At 40.9% G+C, this 25,057-nt stretch overlaps 1 protein-coding gene across 2 annotated transcripts in view; it reads right to left on the minus strand.

The window, feature by feature from the left end:
* Window positions 1-9,002, minus strand: part of dcbld2 (discoidin, CUB and LCCL domain containing 2) — a 109,056-nt gene extending 100,054 nt beyond the window's left edge. For both annotated transcript variants that reach the window (XM_048541424.2, XM_048541423.2), the window contains exon 1: window positions 8,789-9,002. In XM_048541424.2, coding sequence (XP_048397381.1) covers window positions 8,789-8,882 — 94 coding nt within the window. In that variant the 5' untranslated portion in view covers window positions 8,883-9,002. The remainder of the gene's footprint in view (window positions 1-8,788) is intronic.
* Between the last annotated feature and the right edge of the window lie 16,055 nt (window positions 9,003-25,057).

Raw genomic sequence — 25,057 nt, forward strand, 5'->3', positions numbered from 1 at the left:
ATACTTTATTAACTGCAAGGTGTTTTGTGATGTCAAGTTATGCGAGGTACTATATAAATGCACAAACATACCCTCTCTACAAAGATGCTGCCTAAACTGCTGAGTTTCTTTCAGCTTTCTGTTTTATCACTGATTTCCAACATATGCAGGATTGTGCTTTGACTGTATGAACGTAAGACATGTTCTTAAAATCTCAAACCAAAACTGACTCACCTAGCTCCATGACAACAAAACATCAATAACAATAGCACATTTTCTGAACTGCAACCATCATAACCCGCAGTCTGCACAACATGTGCATTAAGATGGACACATGTCCATTTCAGTGCACTGTGAAATCATTTTAGCGCTAAACAATTCGCTAAACATTAATGTCACTTCTCTGTTATTAGATACAACTGTTAGCCACTTAACTGAATGGTAAATGTGATTAAAAATGATGGACTGAGTTAAGCTGAGAACCAAACAAAAATCCCCTAAGCTAGAGAAGTATATTGATTTACAAAGATGTATCATGTATAAGTTGGTTCTAAAGAGAAAAAGTAATCGTTCTCCCCATTTTAGGTTGTAGTTAAATTTGCTTTCAAAATCAGTAAAATTTTCATGAACAAATGCATTGAACTGTTTTATAAAGTTCTGAGCACTTAAATATGTAAGACGCAAAACACCAAAAAGACTCATGTATGTGTGCATGATTACACTTCAATGTTTCTGCATTGAGTTTAAGTATTAAAGTAAGGAGCACCTTTATAGTTAGAAAAAAAAGAGCTGAATGGGTGTGATTTTCAGAAATTTGTTACTTAACTACTTGGTGAACACACCTGAAACCACTCTATTCCAGGATTATCTTCAAATGCCGAGATAACCTTTGGTTTCTTTTCTCCATTGTAAGCCACAATACCCTCATCTTGATGAACAAGTGCAAAGACATGGATGTCTTTGTCTCAATTGTGATGTCAATCTGATCAGATGCCTCAGCCACTTCACTTTCTCTCCCAATCCACCTGACCAAACTTTTTCTGATGAGGTTCCCCTCCTTCCCTAACCTTGAACCTCTGATTTTTCTTAAATCTCTTTCGCTCATCTGCCCTCAAGTCTTCTTTGAGCTCGCCATGTCAATAAGACATAGTCCCTGCATCCCCGACATTATTCCCACTAAACTGGCCAACAAACTTCCTCTTCACTCCCATGCCAGCTGATATTATTACTCTCATTCTAAAAGAAATCATTTACCCTTGTCCTTGTAAACTCTCTGAACTCCCTCCCTGTCCTCTGCAAAATCCCGGAATGGGTTGAAGCTTCCAAACTGCACACCTGTTTTTCCCCAAAACTCAGGTTTCTGCATTGACACAGCACTAGAACAATTCTCCAATTCAAGAAGTGACACCATGTGACTATGACAGGATTAAATTACACTGTTTTGACTTCCTCAACCTGACTGCCACACTATCCTCTCCCAACCCTACGCGATTCTGTGTAACAGTTCCCTACTGGTTTTCAGAGGAATGGGACAGCACTCATCTGGTTCTATCTATCTAACTACAGCAATAGCTTATCTTTTAGCACCCAAGCTGTAATCTCTGAGGTCTCCCAAATATCAATCCTTGGGTCCCCATCAATTTCTCACCTTCATGCTGCCTTTGTCGGTATCATCTGGAAATACAAGGTCAGCTTTCGATTGTAAGTTGACTACAGCACCAGCATCTCTCTTGACTCCTGCACACCCTCTACATTATCCTTTCCAATAGACAGCACTTGATGAGCAGAGGTTTCATTCAATTAAATATCGGAAAGGCCTAAATGCTATTGTTTTTATTCTTGGCTCCAAACTCAGTTCTACAGTTATGTGCTCAATCTGTCTCCAGGATAATATCCTGTAACTCAAGCAACTTTAGTGTCAGTGATCCCAAATTGAGCCTAACCGTATGTTCACACCATCACTAAGAACTGCCTATTTCTATCACCATAACATTGCCCAACTTGGTCTCTATCTCAGCTCATCAGCTGCTGAAACCCCTATTCATGCCGTTGTTAACTCTTGACTATTGCAATGCACTTTTGTCAGACCTGTGCATTCAACCCCATGTAAATGTACGGCCATCCAAAACCCTGCTGCTCTTTTCTTAAATCACAAATAACGTTCATGTTCTTTGATCTACAGTGGCTTCTGTTAAGCAATGCCTTAATTTCAACATTCTCATTTTTGTCTCTGAAAGTCCTCTGTCATCTCATTTCTCCCTGCTCCTGCAACAATTATGAGCTGCCAACCAATCACAGAAGCCATACAGCAGAGAAAGCCCATCACAACTGTATTGGCTTGTCAAGAGTTTCATTACCTTGTATCAATCTCCAGGTTCATCCCATCCCATACCCTTACAAATTATTTGTGCTGTGTTAGTTATTCAGTGACATCTTGAAGGGCTCATGTCAACCTGCCTGCAACACATTCCGGGCACAGCATTCCATACCCTAACTATCCAATGTGTGATCTTGGAGTACTTGTCCACATGTCTCTGAAGGCAGCAGGACAGGTTAATACGGTACTTAAGAAACCATTACAAAAACTGTTGAAAGTTAATGGCCAACTTAGATGTCAAGTACAGACTGAAACTTGTAATTTGTCACTGAAGAATGGCATTATCTTATATGCTGAGTTGACATATTTGCCACCATCCTATATGCCAAGTACAGCCTGAGCAATCTGAAGCAATACTGGAAACAAAGCACTTGTTCAACTCACCAACATCAGCTACAGTCAGTGCTGGAAATGTTCCAAGCTTAGTGAAACGTGACAATGTGTTGTTCAGCTTTGATCAGTGGACAAATAGAGCAACCTGTCAGCCTACAGGTATTTCATGTGTTCTTCAATACCTCTCTACTGTATCTGGTTACTCAAAGCCTTTAAATTGCCCTTCCCTACTCGATTGACTCGATTGAAGATTTATTTCATCCCACTGATGACTCTTCTTCTGGAGAAAGTTTGAGTAAAATTTATTTATAACTGCAAAGTAAGAGTGAGAATGCTTAAAGAAACAAGTAATAATTGTTACAATCTTTGTCATACTAAACGCAATGTAAACTGCTAAATTTTGACATCTTCAATAATCTCAGAGAGCCAAATGGCTTAGTATCTGATCCAATGTTACAAATTAAAAAGAGGCTACGTGATCTAGCTTCCTCTAATTTAACATATACTACACAGCAAAATAATGTCAACAAAAATTCAACTTGAAATTTATTACAGACATTACAGGTCTATTTTATATTGTGTCAGTATTAATGAGTCCTCCTTGCACGTGTATACATATAAATCTATAATACTTGTCACTGTGATCTCATGATCCAACTTTCTGATCAGTTCATTGTAAACCAATGTTTCAGTCAACTAGTAGGTAAGATAACTCAACTTCCTTTTTACTCCCTGTACAATTGTCGGCTTGACAACCATCAGCTCAGGAGATAAAGATAGAGTCAGAGTTTACAGAACCCTACGCATTATTGTCTCACAGACCAATGTACCATCAGCTACTTGCACCTCACCACAACCACACACACACCCCAACCCAAATCACTCCTGCTCGTTTTTGATTGCAATGATTTGGTTTGCAAAATTTTCATATTATTCATCGCTTGTTCACAATCTGGGACAAGGTCACTGGTATTTGTCATAAATGTGGCCTGGCACATTAAAGCAAGTGCTCAGATGGCCCTGGTTGCTGCTTATAGATTTCAGGCTCCAAGTCAGAGAACCCCAGTCTGAAATGTCTGCTTTTCATTCTGTTTTTTGCACAATTATTTTCCATCTGTAACTGCATACAACATCCAGAATGTGATGGTCTCACAATTTTTATTTATACACTAGTCTTCCATGCAGAAAACATACAGGTAATAGATGTGAAGTGCCATATTAATGAAGTGAAAGAGAATGTATTGAAAAAAAACCCACGAACTGTAGATGCTGGAGATCCGAAACAAAAGCAGAAGTTACTGGAAAAACTTAGCAGGTCTGGCAACATCTGCGGAGATAAAGCAGAGTTGACATTTCAAGTCCAGTGCCCCTTCCTCAAAACTGTTTCTTCGTTTGAACTAGTATTACAACGGTGAACCTGCATTCGAAGGTCTCTTTATTCAGGAACTCTCCACAAGACCTTACCATTAAGTGCATAAGTCCTGCTCTGATTTGCTCTACCAAAATGCAGCATGCAAGAATTAATTTTCTGTTGGGGAGATTGGTTAAACTGTGCTGAGGATATCAGTGGTGCATGTATGTAATTATGGTCCAAACACTGCTGTTAAAATAATGACAAGGCCATGGGTACTCACAACTAGTTAACCACAAACATCACCGTAACTTCAGGCAACAGCAAATGAGCAATTAAACATGGAAATTGAAAAATTACAGCCCATGATGTGGTGCTCCATACTTGCTTCACTAAGAGTATCATGTGCCTAGCTGCCCAATCAAGTGCTTGAACAGTGTGAAGTTGCTACCCTTGCACCGTAAATTATTCACAGCCAGATCATTTATGTCATTTAAGTTTAAACAACCTTTTGATTACCTGATAACTCTTAATTATTTTCAACCCATCTCCCTGACAGAAAATTAAATCTTACATGCTGCATTTTGGTAGGGCAAATCAGAGCAGGACTTATACACTTAATGGTAAGGTCCGGGGGAGTGTTACTAAACGGAGAACTCGGAGTGCAGGTTCATAGTTCCTTCAAAGTGGAGTCCCAGGTAGACAGAGTAGCAAAGAAGGGATTTGGTACACTTGCCTTTATTGATCAGTCCACTGACTATAGGAGTTGGGAGGTGACGTTGCAGTTGTACAGATATGGATAAGGCCACTTTTGGAACACTGCATTCTGTTCTGGTCTCCCTGCTATAGGAAGGATGTTGTGAAACTTGAAAAGGTTCAGAAAAGACTTACAAGATGTTGCCAGGGTCAGAGGATTTGAGCTGTAGGGAGAGGCTGGATAGGCTGGGGCTATTTGCCCGGAGCATCGGAGGCTGAGGGGCAACTTTATAGAGGTTTATAAAATCATGAGGGGCATGGATAGGGTGAATAGCTATGGTCTTTTCTGAGGGGGGGGGGGGGGGGGGAAACCAGAGGGCATAGATTTAAAGTGAAAGGGCAAAGATTTAAAAGAGACCTTACAGGTAACTTTTTCACATAGATTTATATGTGCTTGTATGGAATCAGATGCCAGAGGGGGTGCTCAAGGCTGGTGCAATTACGATATTTAAAAAGTATCTGGATGGGCATATGAATAGGAAGGGTTTAGAGGGATATGGGACAAATGCCTGCAAATGAGACTAGAATTATTTAGGATACCTGGTCGGCATAGACGAGTTGGACGAAGGATTTGTTTCAGTGCTGTACATCTCCATGACTCTGTCAAATAGAAATTAGGAGGAGGGGCAAGTCATTCAAGCCTGCTCTCCCTTTCAACATGATCATGGCTGATTCTTTATCTCAACGCCACTTCTCCCTCATGCATCTTGCCACCTTTAGCCTCGAGAAATCTATTTCTTTCTTATTATACATATTCAGTGTCTTGACCTTCACAGCCTCCTGAGGTACAAAATTCTACAGGGGCACCACCCATCGAGCAAACAAATTTCTCCACATCTCAGTCCAAATAACCTATTGTATCTCCTGAAACTATGGCCCCTTGCTCTGGAACACTCACCCAAGGGTAAAAACATCCCTGAAAGCAGTCTGTCCAGCCCTGTCAGAACTTTATATTTTAATCAGACCCCCACTCATTCTTCTAGACTCCTGTAAATATCAGCTCAATTGACTCAATCTCTCCCCATAAGGAAAGCATGTCATTGCAGGAATCAGCCTGGTGCACCCTTGCTATACTCTTTCAATGTTCGAAACCCCCACCTTTCATTAGGTAAAGAGTCCAAAACTGCAAAATGGTGTGCGATCACTTAAGTTAGGTTGAAATTGCTGGAGTTCATAGTAATAAGTTTTTCACTTTTGACTGAGAGAGAGAAAAAGATTCTCTCTCTCCCCTTATCGCTACATTTTTGCAACCATAATTTATACTTACACATTCAGGCCCTGCTCTGTTCATTTCACAATCCTATAATCTGATTTACTAAGAAGATGTTTGCCCACTTCATTTTGATCATAAATGTCCTGTAGATGTTGCCATACTGTTTCCATCATGTACTTCCAACAGCTGGCAAGATAAATTATCACAGAAATTAAAAATTGTCTTTAGGATGTCTAACTAATGACAGACACTGATGGATTACTAGTTCCAGGAACTTTGTGGTAAGTGAATTTCATGTATAGATTGCTAAAAGTATTGAATACATTGGAATGCTATGAGTCATTTCCTCAATTTTCAGTATAGACAGAAATTGTTGATGAGTCTTCAAGAATTGTGTACACAGCAGCTGGATACATGTATTTCTGAACACCTCAAATTTGATCTGTATTGTGTTGGGGGCAGCAGAACAGTATGGATCTGATCTTGACAATACAGATCAGGCTGATTTTAACATTTACTAAGTTTACAATGCTGGATCTGCATTTTAATAGTAGCGGCTCTGTAGAAACATTGTGCAATAGTTTCGCGTTTTTATTTGAAAAGTCAAGTTTATTTTGTGAAAAAATTATTTACAGAAAGTGGGTGACAGTTTGATACGTCACTGGCATGGGGACAGTGAGTAAGCTTTCAGCAAAGCATTCTGAATTAGTGGATCCAGTTGCCCCTCAGTCACAAAGTCCAGTACAAAAACAAAGTGCCAATTGAGACTTTCAGCTAAATGGGACAGTTTAGTTGAATTTCAAGGGTTCTTGAGTTTCAGTTGTAATGCATGTGCTCATGAAAGCTCAGGTTGTTACATTGTAATCTGGCACTGGAATACTGTAAGTAGTACAGGCTAACCTTAACACTAATTGCAAAGAGTCACAAATAGGGGGAGGGGGGCAACATGAGAAAACTTACATTTACTGTGGATTGTGGCATGATCAGTTTAACAAAGATATAGCAGTTGTATTGGTTCTGGCTTACTGCACTGGCTGACATGGTGGTAGTAGTTGCTGGGGTGTCGGGGGCGGGGGGAGTGCGCAGTGCTGGATGTGGAAGACGATCCATGGTTCCATAGTATGAAGAGGATATAGTTGAGGACATAGATGGTATTTTGAAGTGCAGCCCCTTATCAGTGTCACAACTGAGAGGGTGAAAGAGAAACAAGTGAATCTGGAATGACTAACAATATCAAAAAAAGCACCTGCAGTTAAAGTAGAATAATGGTGGCACTATATATAAAAAAAACTACATTCAGGTAAGACATATTAAACCACAGGGACACTCTAAGGTACTCTGAAGACATCAGTGTAGTCACTGCTGTACTGTAGGAATGCAGCAGTCAATTTGTATATAGCAAAGAGTAATAACGATCAGATAATCCATACTGATGGTGCTGAGTCAGAGGCAAGCATTGACCAGAACACCTTCAGAGAATATCCCATGGCTGTTCTTTGCACAATACCATGGATTTTTTTTTAAATGAGTGCCCAAAGCAGCAGACGGGGTTCTTGATTTAACATTCCATTTGCAACACAACACCTCCAACAGTGCAGCATTCCCTCAGGGATACACTCAACTTGTCAGCCTAGATTTTGTCTTCAACTCTCTGGAGTGAAATTTAAACCCAAGGGCGTTCAGTCTCAGAAGCAGCATCGCTATTACTAAACCACAGCTAATATCCCACATGTGTGTATAGGATCGGAGACTACAGGAAAGCTTGTGCATTTTGGACGAAACAGGATAAATGGCAGCGGTGCAAAACTTAAATTAGTCATAGTCATGAAGGCAAATTTCAAACCTTCACCCTTTTTGATATTTCAATTAACTCAAGACACTGTCTACAACACGACGACTTTTCATCTTTGAGAAATGGGTTACTTTTACTGTTTGAGAATTGAGATGATAAATAATGTCTTGCTTGTGTCTGCTGATAAAGCATTGTCAATGATTGGCAACTCGTTGCCATGGAGTCTAGTTCTAAAGAACGGAACTACTTACACGTACCTACAACCACTGCGTCTAAACTTAAGCTGAACCCTTTTTCATGGCAGGACCCAAACAAAAAAGGATTGGCAAAATCTGTACATGGGTTGCATATTCTTGACAGTGCAATAAATTTAAACACGTTAAAAGGATTTATTTCTATGCAATTTCTTTGTATTTGTTTGTATGTTTATACCTCCTCTCCATCTTACCAAATCAATTTGAAAATTCTCAGTTTAGAATGGGGTTGAACTGAAAAGGGATACACATTTCCGACAAACACACCTGCAAATTAAAGTTCAGAAACTAACACGAATGAACCATTAAATTAAAAAAAACTGCAAACTTTGAAACACTGCAACTTCAAAAAGAAACTGGCTTCGGCATTTATGTTATAATTAAGAACAAGACTTAACAACTATAAAAAGGGAATTATTCTGTAGGCCATATATGAAAAAAACCTGCCTCTTAAAAACATTCACCAGAAACCTGTTGGGAACCCATCCCCCATCCCCAGCTTTCTGCTCAATCTCTGAACTACTCCAGAAAACCCTCACTTCGCTGTTTCATGGCCGGGGGGGACAGAAAAGTGAAACAAAAAAGCTAAACCTTTCGTAAACAGCACAAACCAACTCATGAAGAGCCATCAGAAGCTCGGACCTAGCCCCTCTCCCCACCGAGGGAAAAACTTATGGGGGGGGGGGGAGAGAAAACCCCAGAGTTTGCCGCCGCCAGCGTCTCTCTGACCTACCTTTCTGTCCGAACGCTCTGCTTAATGTTGTGAGCAAGTAGAAAAAGATGCCGAGCTTTCTGATGGCTTTTCCTCTCAGCGTCCCAGCCTCCATGCCGAGATGAGAAGGGAAGGCATAATGTGGCGGAGTTATTAAACGACCGCACTCCGGCTCCCAGTCTTTCTCTGTCTGCCTCTCTCTCTCTCTCTCTCTCTGCAGCGTTTACAGGCAATTCTCAACCACATTCACTGACTGGTCAACCACTTCCTCCGCTTCCGCTCATCCCACAATGCAGCCTACCGGCTGGACACACTTCCCAGGGTGGACATGTCTGTTCCCTCCCTTAACTCTCTTCCAGCCCCTCTCACCCACATCCCTTCCCTTGACACAGTTACTGACTTTACCCCTATCTCTAACACTTAGGGAATGGCTCCAAGATGTTTCCTGCAGTTGGGCTGTACCTGAATTTTCCTTGGACATCAGAAACTCACTACAACATTTCTGTTTATTGCTTTTATTTACATTCAAAGTCAGCATGGTGGGACAACTGAGTTCAGTGATGCCAAAAGAAAACGCAAGGACAAGATGCAAGTATTCTTGACCTCAATGCTAGTCTGAGGGTGAGAAGTTCTATAACAGGTTTTGAACGTGAATGGGAGGGCGCGGGTGAACTGGCCTCAGTGCACTCATGCTACAGCAGAGAAATCAGCCTCAATCCTCGTTCTTCATTTCCATTTCCACGAATTGCTTCTGCTGGAAAATGCACATCTGGATAAAGATGGGTTTTATTTGCAAGCCGCTCTCCTGGAAAAGCTTGCTAAGCGTCGTAACACAACATGATTAACGATATTAAGACAGAAGAAAATTTACACAGGCTGAAATCTCTGTCATATTATTGAAAGTGAACACCGTAATATTTGTAAAGATATAAGGAAAATACTGCAGATGCTAGAAATCTGAAATAAAAACAAATAATAAGTCTGACAGCATCTGCAGAGAAGGAGATAGGGAATGATTCAGGCCCATGGCATTTTCATTGTCAACATGAAATAATAACCCTTTCTTTCTCAGCCGATTCTGAAACCACTGCAGACAATTTCTGGCATTTTCCATTAACATTTCTAAAGATATGGTCTAATAGTTTCTCATTATTGTCTACTATTAAGCCATAGGTTTGTGCAGAGTAATACAGGAAAACTTTTGTAAAAGGCGTATCAAAATTGATTACTTCCTGTAAAACCGCTAATACTTCTAAGTTAGTTCAATTAACTTTTAGTTCAGAAGTATTTTATTTACTTCCTTCACAACAGATGGATTAAGCAAGGCCGGGGTGGGTTGTACACTCATTGGATTACAGCAGGGGACATCTGTTAAAATTTTGTTTAATCTGTTTATGTTAAAATTGTACTCGCAAAAATAATAACAATAGCAGGAATTGGCATCTTGCCAGTGTAAATTCAATTGCATGTTCCTTTGTCCTAGCCATTGTACATATCTGCTAGCCACAATGCCTTTTTTTAACTAGGCCAGTGATACGTTTCATTCTACCAGATCTCCAATCGTAGGCACTAATATGTTAGCAAGGTCTGCATTCAGGACACTCAACTGCACATAAGATTGGAAAGAATGGACAACTCAAGGTGATAAAAGTGTGTGGAGTCCGGTTGAGGGGAGCACATATACTTTTACAGGGTCTTCTCCAAAATCACCAGAAAGCTACCTCCTGTGTATGTCCTTGTAAGGAGTTCATAGGAGAAAGTAAAGACAGTTTTGACCAGGGTCACAAGTTAGAACTTGTGACATAGGGAAAACTCAATCCTGACTATTCGCCTCAACAAATTGGCCTGAAGTTGCAGTGTCAAACCGGCATGTTTGAATCTCAACATAATTTATGATCGTTTTGATGGTCTTAACTCTGAGTTTCAGATTTCCCACCCCAATGTGTATTCTTCTATTCTAGGAGACAAGACAGAGTTGGGGAAAACGACAACCAAGAGAAAATGCACTTTGTTTACTTAGCACTACAATATTTAAATACAGTTTGTTGCTTCAAGGACACTGACAGTATGCTTGTCCTCCCAGTTGATGAAGACAATCCTTCTCAAATAATGTAGATGTTACTTCTTAAGGTCCTTCAGGTAGCGTTAAGTTGTAGTCTAAGTTTTGGAGCCATAAAGAAGTGCCAGAAGAATGGTTGCCTTTTATACAAGGTTCATCCTAAAGTGTTCAAAAGAGACTATGATCATCCAAAACCAACTATTCTGTGCCAACCACATGCTTAGGATGGCAACTTTTGATTGCCAAAGCAAATCTCTCAGCTCAGGAAAGGCACTTGAATGAGAGGAAGACTAAGGATGCATTCCAAAGACTTCATGAAGACGACCCTCAAGAAGCGCAAAACAGATGTCAATGCATGGGAGATGTATTCAGAAGAAAACACTTAGAGGAAGCTTCTGTATGAATGGACACAGTTCTTTGAGAACACCTGTTGACAAGAGAAGAAAAGGAACCAGAGAAAGAGACACCAATGATCTTGAGGCCAAAGGACCAATTCCACTTCCTGGAAATATCTGCCAAGTGTATGATTGGAGATGTAGCTCTCGGACCGGGCTCATCAGTCTCACAAGGATCCACAGAACCCATGACCAGTGATACAGAATTTCCTAGGTAGACAATCATACTCATTGGGGAATGATTGCCGCAGCTGATTTAAATACAAAATCTTTCCTTCTTTTCCCTTGCTTCCACAGCTGATTTTAAATCAGAGACAACCAAGGGAAAATTGACCTGAAATAAATAGCCAGCCTCGAGTCTGAACATTTTCAAGTAAATGTCACAAAACAACTGCTGAAATGAAGTAACAGCTCGTTAAGAATGAGCTTCTGATATAAACATCTTCCCACACAGAAGAATGCAGCTTTATCCATCGGCGCGTCACCGCATTCCCTCTGAGAACCAACGATACAATAATATAATTGCTCATCCCATTTTGATGACATTTAGAAAGATCTGGAAATGAGGAAGTAGAGAATATGCAACTTACAGTCTCACTGAGGGAAGGCACTGAGATGCAAACATTGCTGTAGGATAGGGAGACACATCTGGAATGGTGGGCTTAAATCATTGAACTTTCATTGAAATATCTATTGATGAGAGGAAATGTGAGACATTTGGAGTTGAGGACAAATGTGAAGATATAGTTGTGAAGGCAGATACGATTTGACAAGCTTATTGACGTTAGCAAAACATGGAGAGGTCCACAAGTGTGCTTCTTTAGGACCATTATGGTGATTGTAATTAAAGATTCAAAAATCAACTTTCAAACTAACTTCATATTAACTGGAGTCTTTCATTTCCCCCTTTTCCTCTTTGACTTTTGCAGGAAAAATATTGATTACCTTGTAATTTCCAATATTTATTGTAGCATTCATTATTAAGAAAGTTATGCAGGACACAGAGACCTAAAGGTGATTGTAGATTAGTGCCGGACTTGAACTGTCCATGCACTGGACAAGCTGATTCAGTTCCACCATGATATCTTTTACAAGAATTTGGCTGGAGGCATGAACTTCAACGCAGGTTCTTCTGACGTCAGCTTTCCATCTGTCTCAACATGATTTCCACTGGCTTTGGTGGAAACAAAAATCAGCAGAGAAGCAAATCCAGCCCTAGATTTGTGGTGATCTATTTGACATTGTTGCACAAAGTTGGGAGATTGGGGGTTGAAAATGGACGTGGAGCAGTTGGAGATGTGGCTTTGGGCAATGGGGAGGTAAGGGGTTAAGACTGGTAGAAGATGAGGTTGGAGGTCAGGATGTACAACTGAGATCGAGGAAGACCAGTGGCAAAGCGTTGGGTGTTAATGGAGGTCTGAGATTGGAAATGAGAGTGGGAAAGGTCAGGAGTCTGTCGCATTAAAGTGAGTGTCCAAGAAGTCCATGCTTAAATTTGATTAGTGCTGTAAGGACCTCTTTGTTAGTGGAACCTAATTACATCTCTCCATCCTTTCTTGAAGTGTGCATTCAGGTTGTGGGGTTACATTGTACCAGTGCTTGGACATGAGAAAGTTGGAAATCCACAGCTGACAATGCTTAATGCAAATTAGCACATAATGTCTCTTTAACATTAGAATTAATCTTGGACAGTTATAAGTTAGGCACAAAACACTTACGCAATATAAATCTGGTATGTTTCAGTGTGTCTTTTCTTTTCATCCATAAGATATCAGTGTTGCTGCCTAGGACAGCTTTTATTGCCACCCTAATTTCCCCAGAGAAGATAATGCTGAGCTGCCTTCTTGAGTTGTTGCCTTCAGGTGTATATTGTTCCAAATCAAAATGGTGTGCAACTTGGAGGGGAGCTTACAAGTGATAGTGTTCCTATGCAACTGCTGCCTGTGTCCTTCTAGGTGGAAGAGATTGCATGTTTGGAAGGTGCTATTGATGGGTCTTTGGTGAGCTTCTGGAGTGCATCTTGTAGGTAATACACATGCTGCCACAGTAGGTTGATGATGAAGGGAGTGATATTGGAGATGGAGGACAGGCTGCCAATTGGCCAGGCTACTTTGTCTTAGGTGGTAACAAGCTTCTCCAGTGTTATAGGAGTTGCACTTGTCCGGGAAATGAGGTGTATTCCATCACAATCCTGACTTATGTTTTGTAGATTTTGGGGACAGGCAGTGGAGAGAGAGAATTTCTAGCCTCCAATCTGCTCTTGTAACTACATTTATCTCTGGAGTTGGTCTAGTTTAGTTTCTAGCTAATGGTAACCTCATGGATGCCTACAGTGGGAGAATTCAGTTATGATAATGCCATTGAATGTTAAGGGACAATGTTTAGATTCTGTCTTGTTGGAGTTGGTCATTTCCTTACAATTCAGTGGGGAAAGTGCCATGCCTTGTTGCTTCACTATGTGAGGACTCATGAGTGGTGCTGGACATTGTGGAATCATCAGTTAATATCCAGCTCTGATCTTGTGAAGGATGGAAGGTAATTGATGAAGCAGCTAAAGATGCTTGGACCTTAGACACTACCCTGAGGAACTCCTACAATGATGTCCTGTGGCTGAAATGATTTATCTCCAATAATCACAACCATCTTCTTTTGTGCCAGGTTTGACTCCAAGCAACAGAGAGGTTTCCCCTTACTGTCAATGAACCTTTCGGTCGCTTTCCTGATGATATAGACTGATAGGGTAGCAATTGGCCCAGTTGAATTTGTTTTGCTTTATGTATACAATACATTTTTGGACAACTTGCCACATTGCTGGGTAGATGCCACTATTGTGACTGTACTGGAAAAGCTTTGATAAGGGTGTGGCAAGTTCTGGAGCACAATTTCTTGATATTGCCTAGAGTGAATCAAACTGGTTTGTGCTGCTGGTGACCTCAGGGGGAGGTTGAGATGGATTATCTGCTCATCACTTCTGGCTGAAGATGGATGCAAGTGTATCAGCCTTGTCTTTTACACTGATCATTGAGGATGGAGATATTAGCGGATCCTTTACCTCCTGCCCATTGTTTAGTTGCTCACCACCATTCATGGTGACATGACAGGTCTGCAGAGCTTACATCCGATCCATTGGTTGTCAGGTTGCTTCATCCTGCCTATTGCATGCTATCGCTGCATACATGTCGTTCTATGCTGTAGTTTCACCAGGTGGACACCTCATTTTTAGGTATTACTGGTGCTGCTCTTGGCAGGCCCTCCTGCACACTTCATTGAACCAGGCTTAATCCTATGGCTTGATGTAATGCTAAAGTGGTCCAGAGTCTATGTTGAGGATTCCAAGGCAGCTGTGCCCTGACTATATACCACTGTGCTGTCAGCTCAGAAAAGATTTGGTGAGTATGTCTATGTCAGACTGTTACATTGTTCTGTAGCTCTCCCAATCTTGGCACAAGCCTCATATAGAGTCATAGAGCTGTATAGCACGGAAACAGATCTTTCAGTCCAACTCATCCACGCCAACCAGATATTCTAAATTAATCTAATCCCACTTGCCAGCATTTAGCCCATATCCCTCTAAACCTTTCCTATTCATATTCCCATCTGGATGCCTTTTCAATGTCGTAATTGTACCAGCCTTCACCCCTTCCTCTGGCAGCTCATTCCATACATGCACCACCCTCTGCATGAAAAGGTTGTTCCTTAGGGCCCTTTTAAATCTTTCCCCTTTCACCTTAAACCTATGCCCTCTAGTCTTGGACTGCTCTACTCTGGGGAATTCCTTGGCTATTCACCCCATACATGCCCCTCATGATTTGTAAACTTCATTAAAGTTACCCCTGAGCCTCTGACACTCCAGGGAAAATAGCCCCAGCCTATTCGTTCCCTACCTTTAGCTCAAACCTTCCAGTCCTACCAACATCCCTGTAAGTCTTTTATGAACCCTTTCAAGTTTCACAATATCCTCCCAATAGCAGGGAGACCAGAATTGCAGACAGTATTCCAAAATTGGCCCAATCAATGTCACGTACTGCTGCAATATTACCTCCCAACTCCTTTGGTCAATGCCCTAACCAATAACGTCAAGCATACCAAACACCTTCTTCATTATCCTGTCCACCTGTGACTTCATTTTAAAGGAACTATGAATATATATTGGTACACAGGACTTTACATGGTCATGTATCTGCTGTTGTCATGCCTGATGCCTAGGTCAATGTCAGGTGGTTCTTCCTGTTTCATTCCTTTGTTTAGACTTCACAGCAGTTTCACCACTGAATGGCTTGCTGGGCTATTTCAGAGTCAACCGCAGTGCTGTGGGTCTGAAGTCACATGTAGGCCAGACCAAGTAAACTTGGAAACTTCCTTCCCTAAAGGTCAATAATGAACAATAACAATCAACAATAATTACATGCTACCAGTAGGTTATATTTAAATCCAGTTTTTTTTGAACATGTTTGGAGTTGAATTCATATTCCTAGAACATTTACCTGGTGCTCTTGATTATTAATAGTGACATTACCACAATGCCACCTCCATGGTCCCCTGCTAACTGTAGTAGCAATTTATACCATCTACAAATCACATTTTAGCAACTTGCCGAAGTTCCTTTAAGAGCACCTTTCAAATCTATACCTTCACCTCAATATATCTAGAAGGGCAAGGACAATAAATGAATGGAATACCATCATACTCAAGTTCCCACCAATGTGGAAATATATTGCTCTTTCTTTCATCATCACTGAGCAAATGTCCTGGAGCATCTTTGCTAAAAGCATTGTAGGGACACAGCTACACTGAGCAGCTTTTCAAGGAAAACACCCAATCTTTTACTTTTTTTAAGTGATCTCCTGCTTGGGTGTCAGCATTACTGGCTAAGGCAGAATTAGTTACAAATCCCTAATTACCATTAAGAAAGTGCTAATAAGTCATCTTCTTGAATACAATGGACAGGTTTTCCAGGCCATTCACTAAGAGCCAACCATGTTGCTGGAGTTCAACAGTTACTTATGGATGGGACCAGAGAAAGACAGTAGATTTCCTTCTCTAAAGGATATTTGTGAACTGGAGGGATCTTCCCAACTATCTGGTAGTTTCATGACTATTAAAACTGGTCTTAACGTTTTATTAAGGGATGGACAATAAATGCCAACTTCATTAATGGTGACACAATCTAAAGAATGCCATAAAAAAGAACTCATCATAAAAGATGTAACTGAACATACACTACAGTTGAAATAGAACAGCCAGAATTTCCACTTCAATGACCACTGTTGAAAGTGTGTGCATATGTGTGCGTGTGTGTGTTTGCGTGGGTGTTTGTGTTTTTTGACACGCATGCACATTGTCTGAGGACAGGACCGGGCTTAGTGATGATGTCTTCTGTGGTTAAATATCAATGAAATCATTCTCAAGGCTGACACCTGAACAAACCATTTGTTATGTGAAAGACCCCGGACAACTCATACTAAAAATAAGTAATAAATTTTGAGCTGGAAAATGAAAATGCTTAATACTTTCGGTTGTTCCAGGATTAGGGAAACAACTTAGTCAACAATTGGAGAACTTTAAATAGACTAGCAAATATACATTGCAATAAAGCCTCTGCAGGAGGACTTGAGTATTAGAACATTGTTCGCAGGAGTACATTCCTTGTGTCTGCTACAGTACAAACATCTTAACATTCCAACTCCTCTGAACTTAATCACTTTCATATTGGCAGAGGGTAGCTTGACCTTTTCAACTTCCATTAAAGCATTTCTTTTGTGGGGAATTTCTATTTGGTCTGCAGCATGTTGTCTTTATTTTGTTAACATTGGCAGAAAATGTTCAGCACAGGTTACAAAGATGAAGTTTTGCTTTTCATTAAGTTGTGTAGAGCCAGCAAAATAACCCATAATAGCTGAGTACTCAGCAATTACAAGCAAAGGCTATCATACAATTGACCAAGCAATTACTTGCTGTTCTACCACAAATGATTCACTACAGAGTCACGAGCAATCTAATCAGGGGAGTAATGAAACAGTAGACTGTAAAAAGCCACTACTTATGGCAAGGCAATTGAGTGTGTTTTTTTTAAACTTATTGTTTTCAATTTTAATACCAGGATTCAAATAATGTTTTTCACAATGTCAGATGATACGAACAGATACTTCACATTTTAATGGAAAACTGTTACCAGATAAAACAATCCATTTCTATGCCATTAAATGGAAAATATTTCATTGAATCACAGCAACATTGCCTGGCTCCATACACCACAACACATCAAAGCAGAAACAGAAACTGCTTGAGAAACTCAGCAGGTCTGGCAGCATCTGTAGAAAGAAAGCAGAGTTAATGTTTTCAGTCCAACGACTCTTCATCAGTCTCTGGACTCGAAATATTAACTCTGCTTTCTCTCCACAGATGCTGCCAGACTTGCTGAATTTCTTCAGCAATTTCTGTTTTTGTTTCAGATCTCTATCATCAACAGTTCATTGTCTTATTACATATCAAAGCAGAGAGGGACTGCCATTGAACAGTGCAAATAAAGTGGCATTAAAAATAGATGGGTTCATCAGGCATCATCACAAAAATAATGGAAAGAAGACATGGTCTATGAATGTATTTTCTTGAAAACAGATGAAATTTTTCCAGTAGTTGTTGACTTTAAGTCCTTGTAGACGTCCCAGACCAGGAAGCTGCTTCAAGATTACCAGGATCTTCACTGCACTCCTAACATTACAAAGTTTGTTCTCAAGGCACATCATCCTACTCAGATGTGACTCTCCATTTCAAAGAATCCTAGAATGGTCTAATTAGTTACATGTTGCAGCAGGGCTACCAATATCGTTTGCTTAACCTTACCTGTGTACTGAGAATTTCTGTGTTCCCTCCTCAGCTGTGTTGACTAACTGCTCCAGTATGTATTACTTGTCTTTGGAAGGATATAGACACACAATCTTGTTGCTCTTTGCATGGGTGCAGATAGTTTAGGACTGCACCGATCAAAACCCCTTGAGTTGAGGCTTTCTTCGGCCACATATTTAGAGGCTGTCTCCTCCAGCATGAACAACGCAGAGACTGAGCAGCCTCTTTGATAGTACTGCACATTCCTTCATCATTTTGACTGATGTGCTTGTGGCTGTAGGCCATGTGTCAATCCCACCACAATCAGAGGTCAAATTTAAGGGTCAAAGACATGCTTATCATCATTTTTTTATAACACCACCTCTGTATTTTAATTTCGACTTGTCCCCTCCAGTCTCAGATCTACCAACATGAGCTTTCCAAGTTGGAAGCTCAAGTCTTTTGGAACCTCTCAGCTGCAGATCACTGGATTATTTGCTGTGTGGATCTCCACGAAGGTTTCCAGTTTCCAGACATGATCTCTATGCTTTAGTTGCTTTATAAACCTTTTGGCAAGCATTCTTTATTGAGGCAATCATCCTAATTTCCATTTTCTGAATTTAGAAAGACTATGAGGAGAATGAACACCAACTTCAGTGGACAGATGAGAGGTCAGGGTAAAAGGTTATAGGTCAGTAGAGCCTCGGACTGTATGTAGCTGTGGGGAAAGCAATCAGATTGTGAGATGGTAAGCTCCAACAAACAATACCTAACAAACTGTGTGTTCACGTATGTATTAATGAGATAGCCAATCGCAGATCAAAATATACTTCCCCAATTCCAATGAACAGCAATGTAGGAAGACACTGTGATCCTTCAGGAAGGTCATTACTGTTGGGTGTGGATTCCTTTAAGCCTGAAGCGGTCTAATTTGGATTAGGATTGCAACTTTGCCTGTCCAACTAGAAGTGCCTTGTTTAGTAAGCAGTATGAAGTTTGTATTGCAACAATGTACAGATTACATAACCTGACTGTGACCTCATTAAGCTGTTAGGAGCACACTAACCCAAGACTGTCTCATACCAGCTTTTTCCTTTATTTGAACCTAGTCATCATTACATCACGGTGGTGTTTGTTGCACTCAATCAAGTATTAACTCATCTGAGCATGAAGTCTTTTTATCCTCACAATTATTAAATCATTATATCTTTGTTTATATATTTACACTTACTACTACCTCATACATCATTTTACAAGTTCAGATAATTCAGGAGTTTCAGCATTCTCCCCAAACATTTTGCTTTGGGCTTGGAACAATGGTCATTTGTTTGGTAGGAGACTTCACATCCAGTGACATTTGGACAGAACTGAGAAATAAACAAGGGAAGATCACCTTATTGAGATTGTGTTATAGTTACCCCAATAATCAGTGTGAAATTGAGAAGCAAATTTGTAAGGATACCTCACATATCCGTAAGGATAAGAGTATAGGATTATAATGAATAATAGGATTATAATGGTAGGGGATTTTAACTTTACAAACATAGACATGGACTGCTGTAGTGTTAAGGGCGTGGGTGGATAAGAATTAGTTAAGTGTGTACAAGAAAATTTTCTTTCTCATTATGTGGATGCACCTATGGAGAAGGAGCAAAACTTACCCTTCTTTTGGAAATAAGGCAGGGCAAGTAACTGAGGTGTCAGTGTAGGAGCACCCTGGGGCCACTGATCATAATTCTGTTAATTTTAAAATAGTTTTGGAATAGGATAGGGCTGATCCAAAAATGACAGTTCTAAGCTGGAGTAAGACCAATTTTGATTGTACTAGAGAGGAGCTTTCAAAAGTTGGAGACAGAAAGGACTGCAGATGCTGGAAGCTAGAGTCAAAAAAAATATGGAGCTGGAAAAGCACAGCAGGTCAGACAATATCTGAGGAGCAGAAAATCAACGTTTCAGGTCAACACTCTTCTTCAGGATGGGGGAGGTTGGGAAGCCCAGAAATAAATAGAGGGAAGGGGATGGTGCTGGGGGGAATAGAGATAGGTGGATACAGGTAGTGGGTTATTGTCATTCGTCGGTAGGAAGCATGGAGCAGATAGGTGAGTGTGAAAATGGACAGCTGGGAGGAGGAGAGATTTCAAAGCTAATGAAGCCCATATTCTTGTCATTGGGCTGTCAGCTCCCAAAGTGAAATATCAGGTGTTCTTCCTCCAGTTTGCATTTGGCCTCACTCTGACAGGGGAGGAGGCTAAGGATAGACATATTACCAGGGGAAGTACCAGTTAAAGTGGAGGCTGTTGCAGTGATTCTGTTGTTGCGGAGGATGCTGGTGTAGCGTGCCAAAATGTTCATTGTGATTAGGAATGTTCATGGTTCAGCTGGTCAGTGAGTGCTGAGTTTCTGGAGGAAATCGTGCAAGAAAACTCCAAAACAGAAGGTGGGGATTCCTTGTACAATGGGTTTCAAGATGCCAATAGCAAGAGAGGTTCTCACACAGGATCCCATTGCCTGATATGATGGGACAACTGAGGTGAGTTGGCTTTGTGTCTCTTTGGAAGGCACTAGAGGTCTCCTACGCACGACCAGTAGTATCAGGAACATTCCTCGTCACAAAGGTTGTTTCAGGAGTACTCAATACCAACAACTGCCAATTTCCAGATACCACCGTACAAAACATCAACTTTATCCTCGCCCACAACGTCTACAATTTTGACAACCCGTTCTTCATTCAGACACACGGAACACCCACGGGGACCAAATTTGCTCCCCAGTATGCTAACATTTTCATGCATAAGTCCAAGCAAGACTTCTTTGATGCTTGGGATCTCTGACCAATGCTATGTACCAGATACATTGATGACATTTTCTTCCTTTGGGCTCATGGCGAGGAATCACTGAAACAACCACATAGTGATATCAACAAGTTTCATCCCGCCATCAGACTTACCATGGACTACTCTTCAGAATCAGTCTCATTCTTGGTCCCATGTATCTCCATCGAGGACGGACACTTCAGTACCTCACTCTACCACAAGCCTACGGATAATCTCGTGATACTGCACTTTTCTAGCTTCCATCTGAAACATATTAAACCACCAATCCCCTACAGACAAGCCCTGTGCGTACACAGGATCTGCTCGGATCAGGAGGAAAGCAATGGCCACCTAAAGGTTCTGAAAGACACCCTCATAAAAATGGGATTTCATGCTCAACTCATCGAATGCTAGTTCCGACATTCCACTGTGAAAAACTGCAACGATCTCCACAGAAAAGAGACACAGGATATGACCGACAGAGTACCCTTTGTCATCCAGTACTTCCCTGGAGCGGACAAACTATGCCATGTTCTTCACAGCCTTCAACATGTCATCAATGATGATGAGTATCTCACCAGATCTTCCATAGACCATTTCTTGTCTTCAACCAATCACCAAACCTGAAACCTTAGGGTGGCATGGTGGTTCAGTGGTTAGCATTGCTGCCTCACAGTGCCAGGAACATGGGTTCGATTCCACCCTCGGGCAACTGTCGGTGTAGAGTTTGCACAGTCTCCCTGTGTCTGCATGGGTCTCCTCCAGGTGCTCCCGTTTCCTCCCATAGTCCAAAGATGTGCAGGCTAGGTGGATTGGCCATTCTAAATTGCCCTGTAGTCTTCAGGGTTGTGTAGATTAAGTGGGTTAAAGGGGAATGGGTCTGGGTGGGAGGCTCCAAGGGTTGGTGTGGATTTTTGGGCCAAAGCCTGTTTCTACACTGTTGTGATTCTATTCTTAAACAGACCCTTGTTCACAGCAAACTACCCAGCTTTCAGGACGATATCAACAACAACAACACACAACCCCTATCATGGCAACCTCTGCAAGACGTGTCAGATCATCCACATGGACCTACCATCACACTTGAGAATACCACCCACCACGTACACAGCAGATATTCATGTGATTCGGCCAATGTTGTTTATCTCATACGCTGCAGGCAAAGATGCCCCAAGGCATAGTGTATTGGCGAGACATTGCAAACACTACAACACTGGACGAATGGACACCATGCAGCAATGGCCAGACAGGAATGTTCCCTCCCAGTCAAAGAGCACTTCAGCGGTCAAGGGCATTCAGCCTCTGATCTTCAGCTAAGCATCCTCCAAGGTGGGCTTCGGGATACACAACAACACAGGATCACTGAACAGAAATTGATAGCCAAGTTCCGTACCCACGACGATGGCCTCAACCATGATCTAGGGTCCATGTTGCACTACATGTGACCCCACCACACTTCTGTATCTGTAAAACCTTCCTTACTGTCTTGTTTTGACACCATCACTGATAAATTGTTAAGATTTCTACCTTAATTAGTTTGTACAGTTCTGAATTACTTATTACTTTGGTTAGACCCTCGGCATGCGATTCTTATACCTAACGTGTTATTTTAGTCATTTAGTTTGTATCCAGCACCACCTTAGTTTTAATTTTTTGTAGTTCTGTCTCTGCCTCATTTAATCAGATTGTTGGTCATCCCTTCACCGGTTATTCAGTTGTGACACTGTACTCACCGTCCAGCACTTTTGGTCACCTGCAGAGACTTATTATCTGACACTCCACTCACACCAATTGTATGATCTTTTGATCTCTCAGCCCTTGATCTGTATGCATCTAAACTCTATATCTGTATGCCCTTCTCTCTCACTGCACCTGATAAAGGGTCTGTGCTACGAAAGCTTGTGATTTCAAATAATCCTACTGGACTATAACGTGGCGTCGTGCACCTTCTAAATTTGTTTTTAAAGTTGGACTTAAGCAGTAAACAAGGAAGTTTTATTACTTGTGAATGTTGTTTTCAGCTGTTTCTTGTTCAACACATTAAAATGCTCTCTGCTCAGTTAATTGGATTACCACAATGTCTATTCCCTAAACCCATGTGATGTCTCTTACATTGTTTCAATTTGAATGATGGCACATGAAGAATTAAATCACATGATGTAATGTAATATCATCTGCCTATAATTTGCAGCAGAAAAAAAGTTAGAATTCTGGTAGCCTAATACCATAAGCATACTCCGTTCAGAGCTAAATAATGAGAAACAGACAGCTCCTTAATGTTTTTTTCTGTGTTTACAAAAGTAGATGGAAGTAAATTCAGGACTATGAGAGTATCTGAGAAGGTACTATGGCTACAAGAACAAGTCAGAAACTGGAAATTCTGTCCCAATAACACACCTTTTAGGTCAGTCCATCAGCTACAATGTACCTCTCTGGAATATAGTGGAATACTCTCCACATACCTCAATTAGCACAGCTCCAAAAACACTTGAGAAGCAGCTCACTTGTTGAAACCATACCTATCACCTTGTACACTCCCTCCCTCCACTACTGACACACAATGGCAGTAGTTTGAACAGTTTCTAAGATGCACTGTAGAAACACACTGAGGTATCTTCTGTTGTGTGTGTCACCATAAAAATGTTCTCATTATATGGGTTTTGTAAGGATTTCTGTGGCCTAGTGTGTGAGAGAGAGGGTAGCCTCTTCTGGTTAAATGAGAAGGGTCTTCTTGAGTAAACAGGATGTCAATTATTGCATCTCAGCAACTACTCTAGATAGGCTCTAGGTGACTACTAAGACTATTGGAAGGGCCTAACCCTAGGTTTGTCATCTATGAGATCCTACTTTTTGCTCCCACCAATTTCCCATGGCATCAGAGTGGGTGATGCTCATTGCACTTAACACTTGCCGCTTTCAGACTCATTTAAAGCATCATATCAAACACTTTCCTGATAATTATTGTCATACGTTTATTTATATAATCACATTTTGTCATAATGCCTTTTCTTCCAAAATATTCAAAATTCATGCAATCGGAAGTTTCACTATTCTCCCGAAAGGTGTTCGCAGCATTTAATGTGTGGCTAATGGAATCTCCAAAAACTTCTGTGTTAGGCAAGAATCATTGACTTCTTTATCTGCTTTACATGACAGGGATTGCAAGTTTCCAAACTCTCGGCTCCGAGATTATCTGAGTTTCTCACTTGACCCTGTTAATTCCATTTTTCTCTAACCGAGCCTCATGGTATTTGCACATTTTGACGGTGATGACCAATTTAGCTGCAACTTATTTTTAAATTCTTGCTCTTTCAGTCTGGATTACTGTGCCTTCAAAAGTTTCCTCTTCATACTGGGGAAGTTATGGCTTGACCCACAAAATATTTGCTCTATCATTAGCTGAACTGGGACTGAGGACTGCTCCCACAAGCCATAGTCATACAATGCAATCAGCTAAAGGTCTGCTAGCATTGTCCCATTATTTTAAAAAATGGGATGAAGGGATTGACCAAGAAATTACAAACCACACAATCTAACCTCAGTGGTGGTGAAATTACTGAAAAGGCTTCTGTGAGACAGAACATCTGCACTTGGGGAGAGAAGAATTAAACAGAGATATTCAGTATAGACTTGTTAAAGGAAGATTGTATTTGACAAATTTGATTGATGTGTTTTTGAGGAGATAACCATGTGTGCTAATGAGCATAATGCAGTTGATGTGGACTGCATGGACTTCACCCAGGTTTTAGTTAAGGTGTCTTATGCAGAAGGGTCAAGAAAATAAGAGCCGAGGCAAAGTGGCACATTGGATCCATAATTGCCCGAGATGCTGGAAGTAGAGGTTAATAGTAGATGGACGTTTTTGTGATTTGTAAGTCCAGTAGGAATCTGCAGGGTTCAGTGCTCATGTCGTTGCTGCCTGTTATGTACGCTAATGATTTGGACTTAACTGTAAGGGGTATGTTCAAGAAGTTTGCGGGTGACACGAAAATTTGCAGGCTGGTAAATAGTGAAGAAGATAGCTGTGAACTGCAAGAGAGTGTCGATGGACTGGACAGCTCTGCAGAGAAGTGGCAAATGGGATTCAGCCTGAAAAAATGTGAGCTTGTGGGGAAGATGATTGCTGCAAGGAGTTACACTATGAAATGGTAGGTCCCGGGAAGTAAAGAAGTTTAAGGTACCTGATGTATATCCACAG

This window comes from Stegostoma tigrinum, chromosome 12 (assembly GCF_030684315.1).
Source record: "Stegostoma tigrinum isolate sSteTig4 chromosome 12, sSteTig4.hap1, whole genome shotgun sequence".
Lineage (NCBI taxonomy): Eukaryota > Metazoa > Chordata > Chondrichthyes > Orectolobiformes > Stegostomatidae > Stegostoma > Stegostoma tigrinum.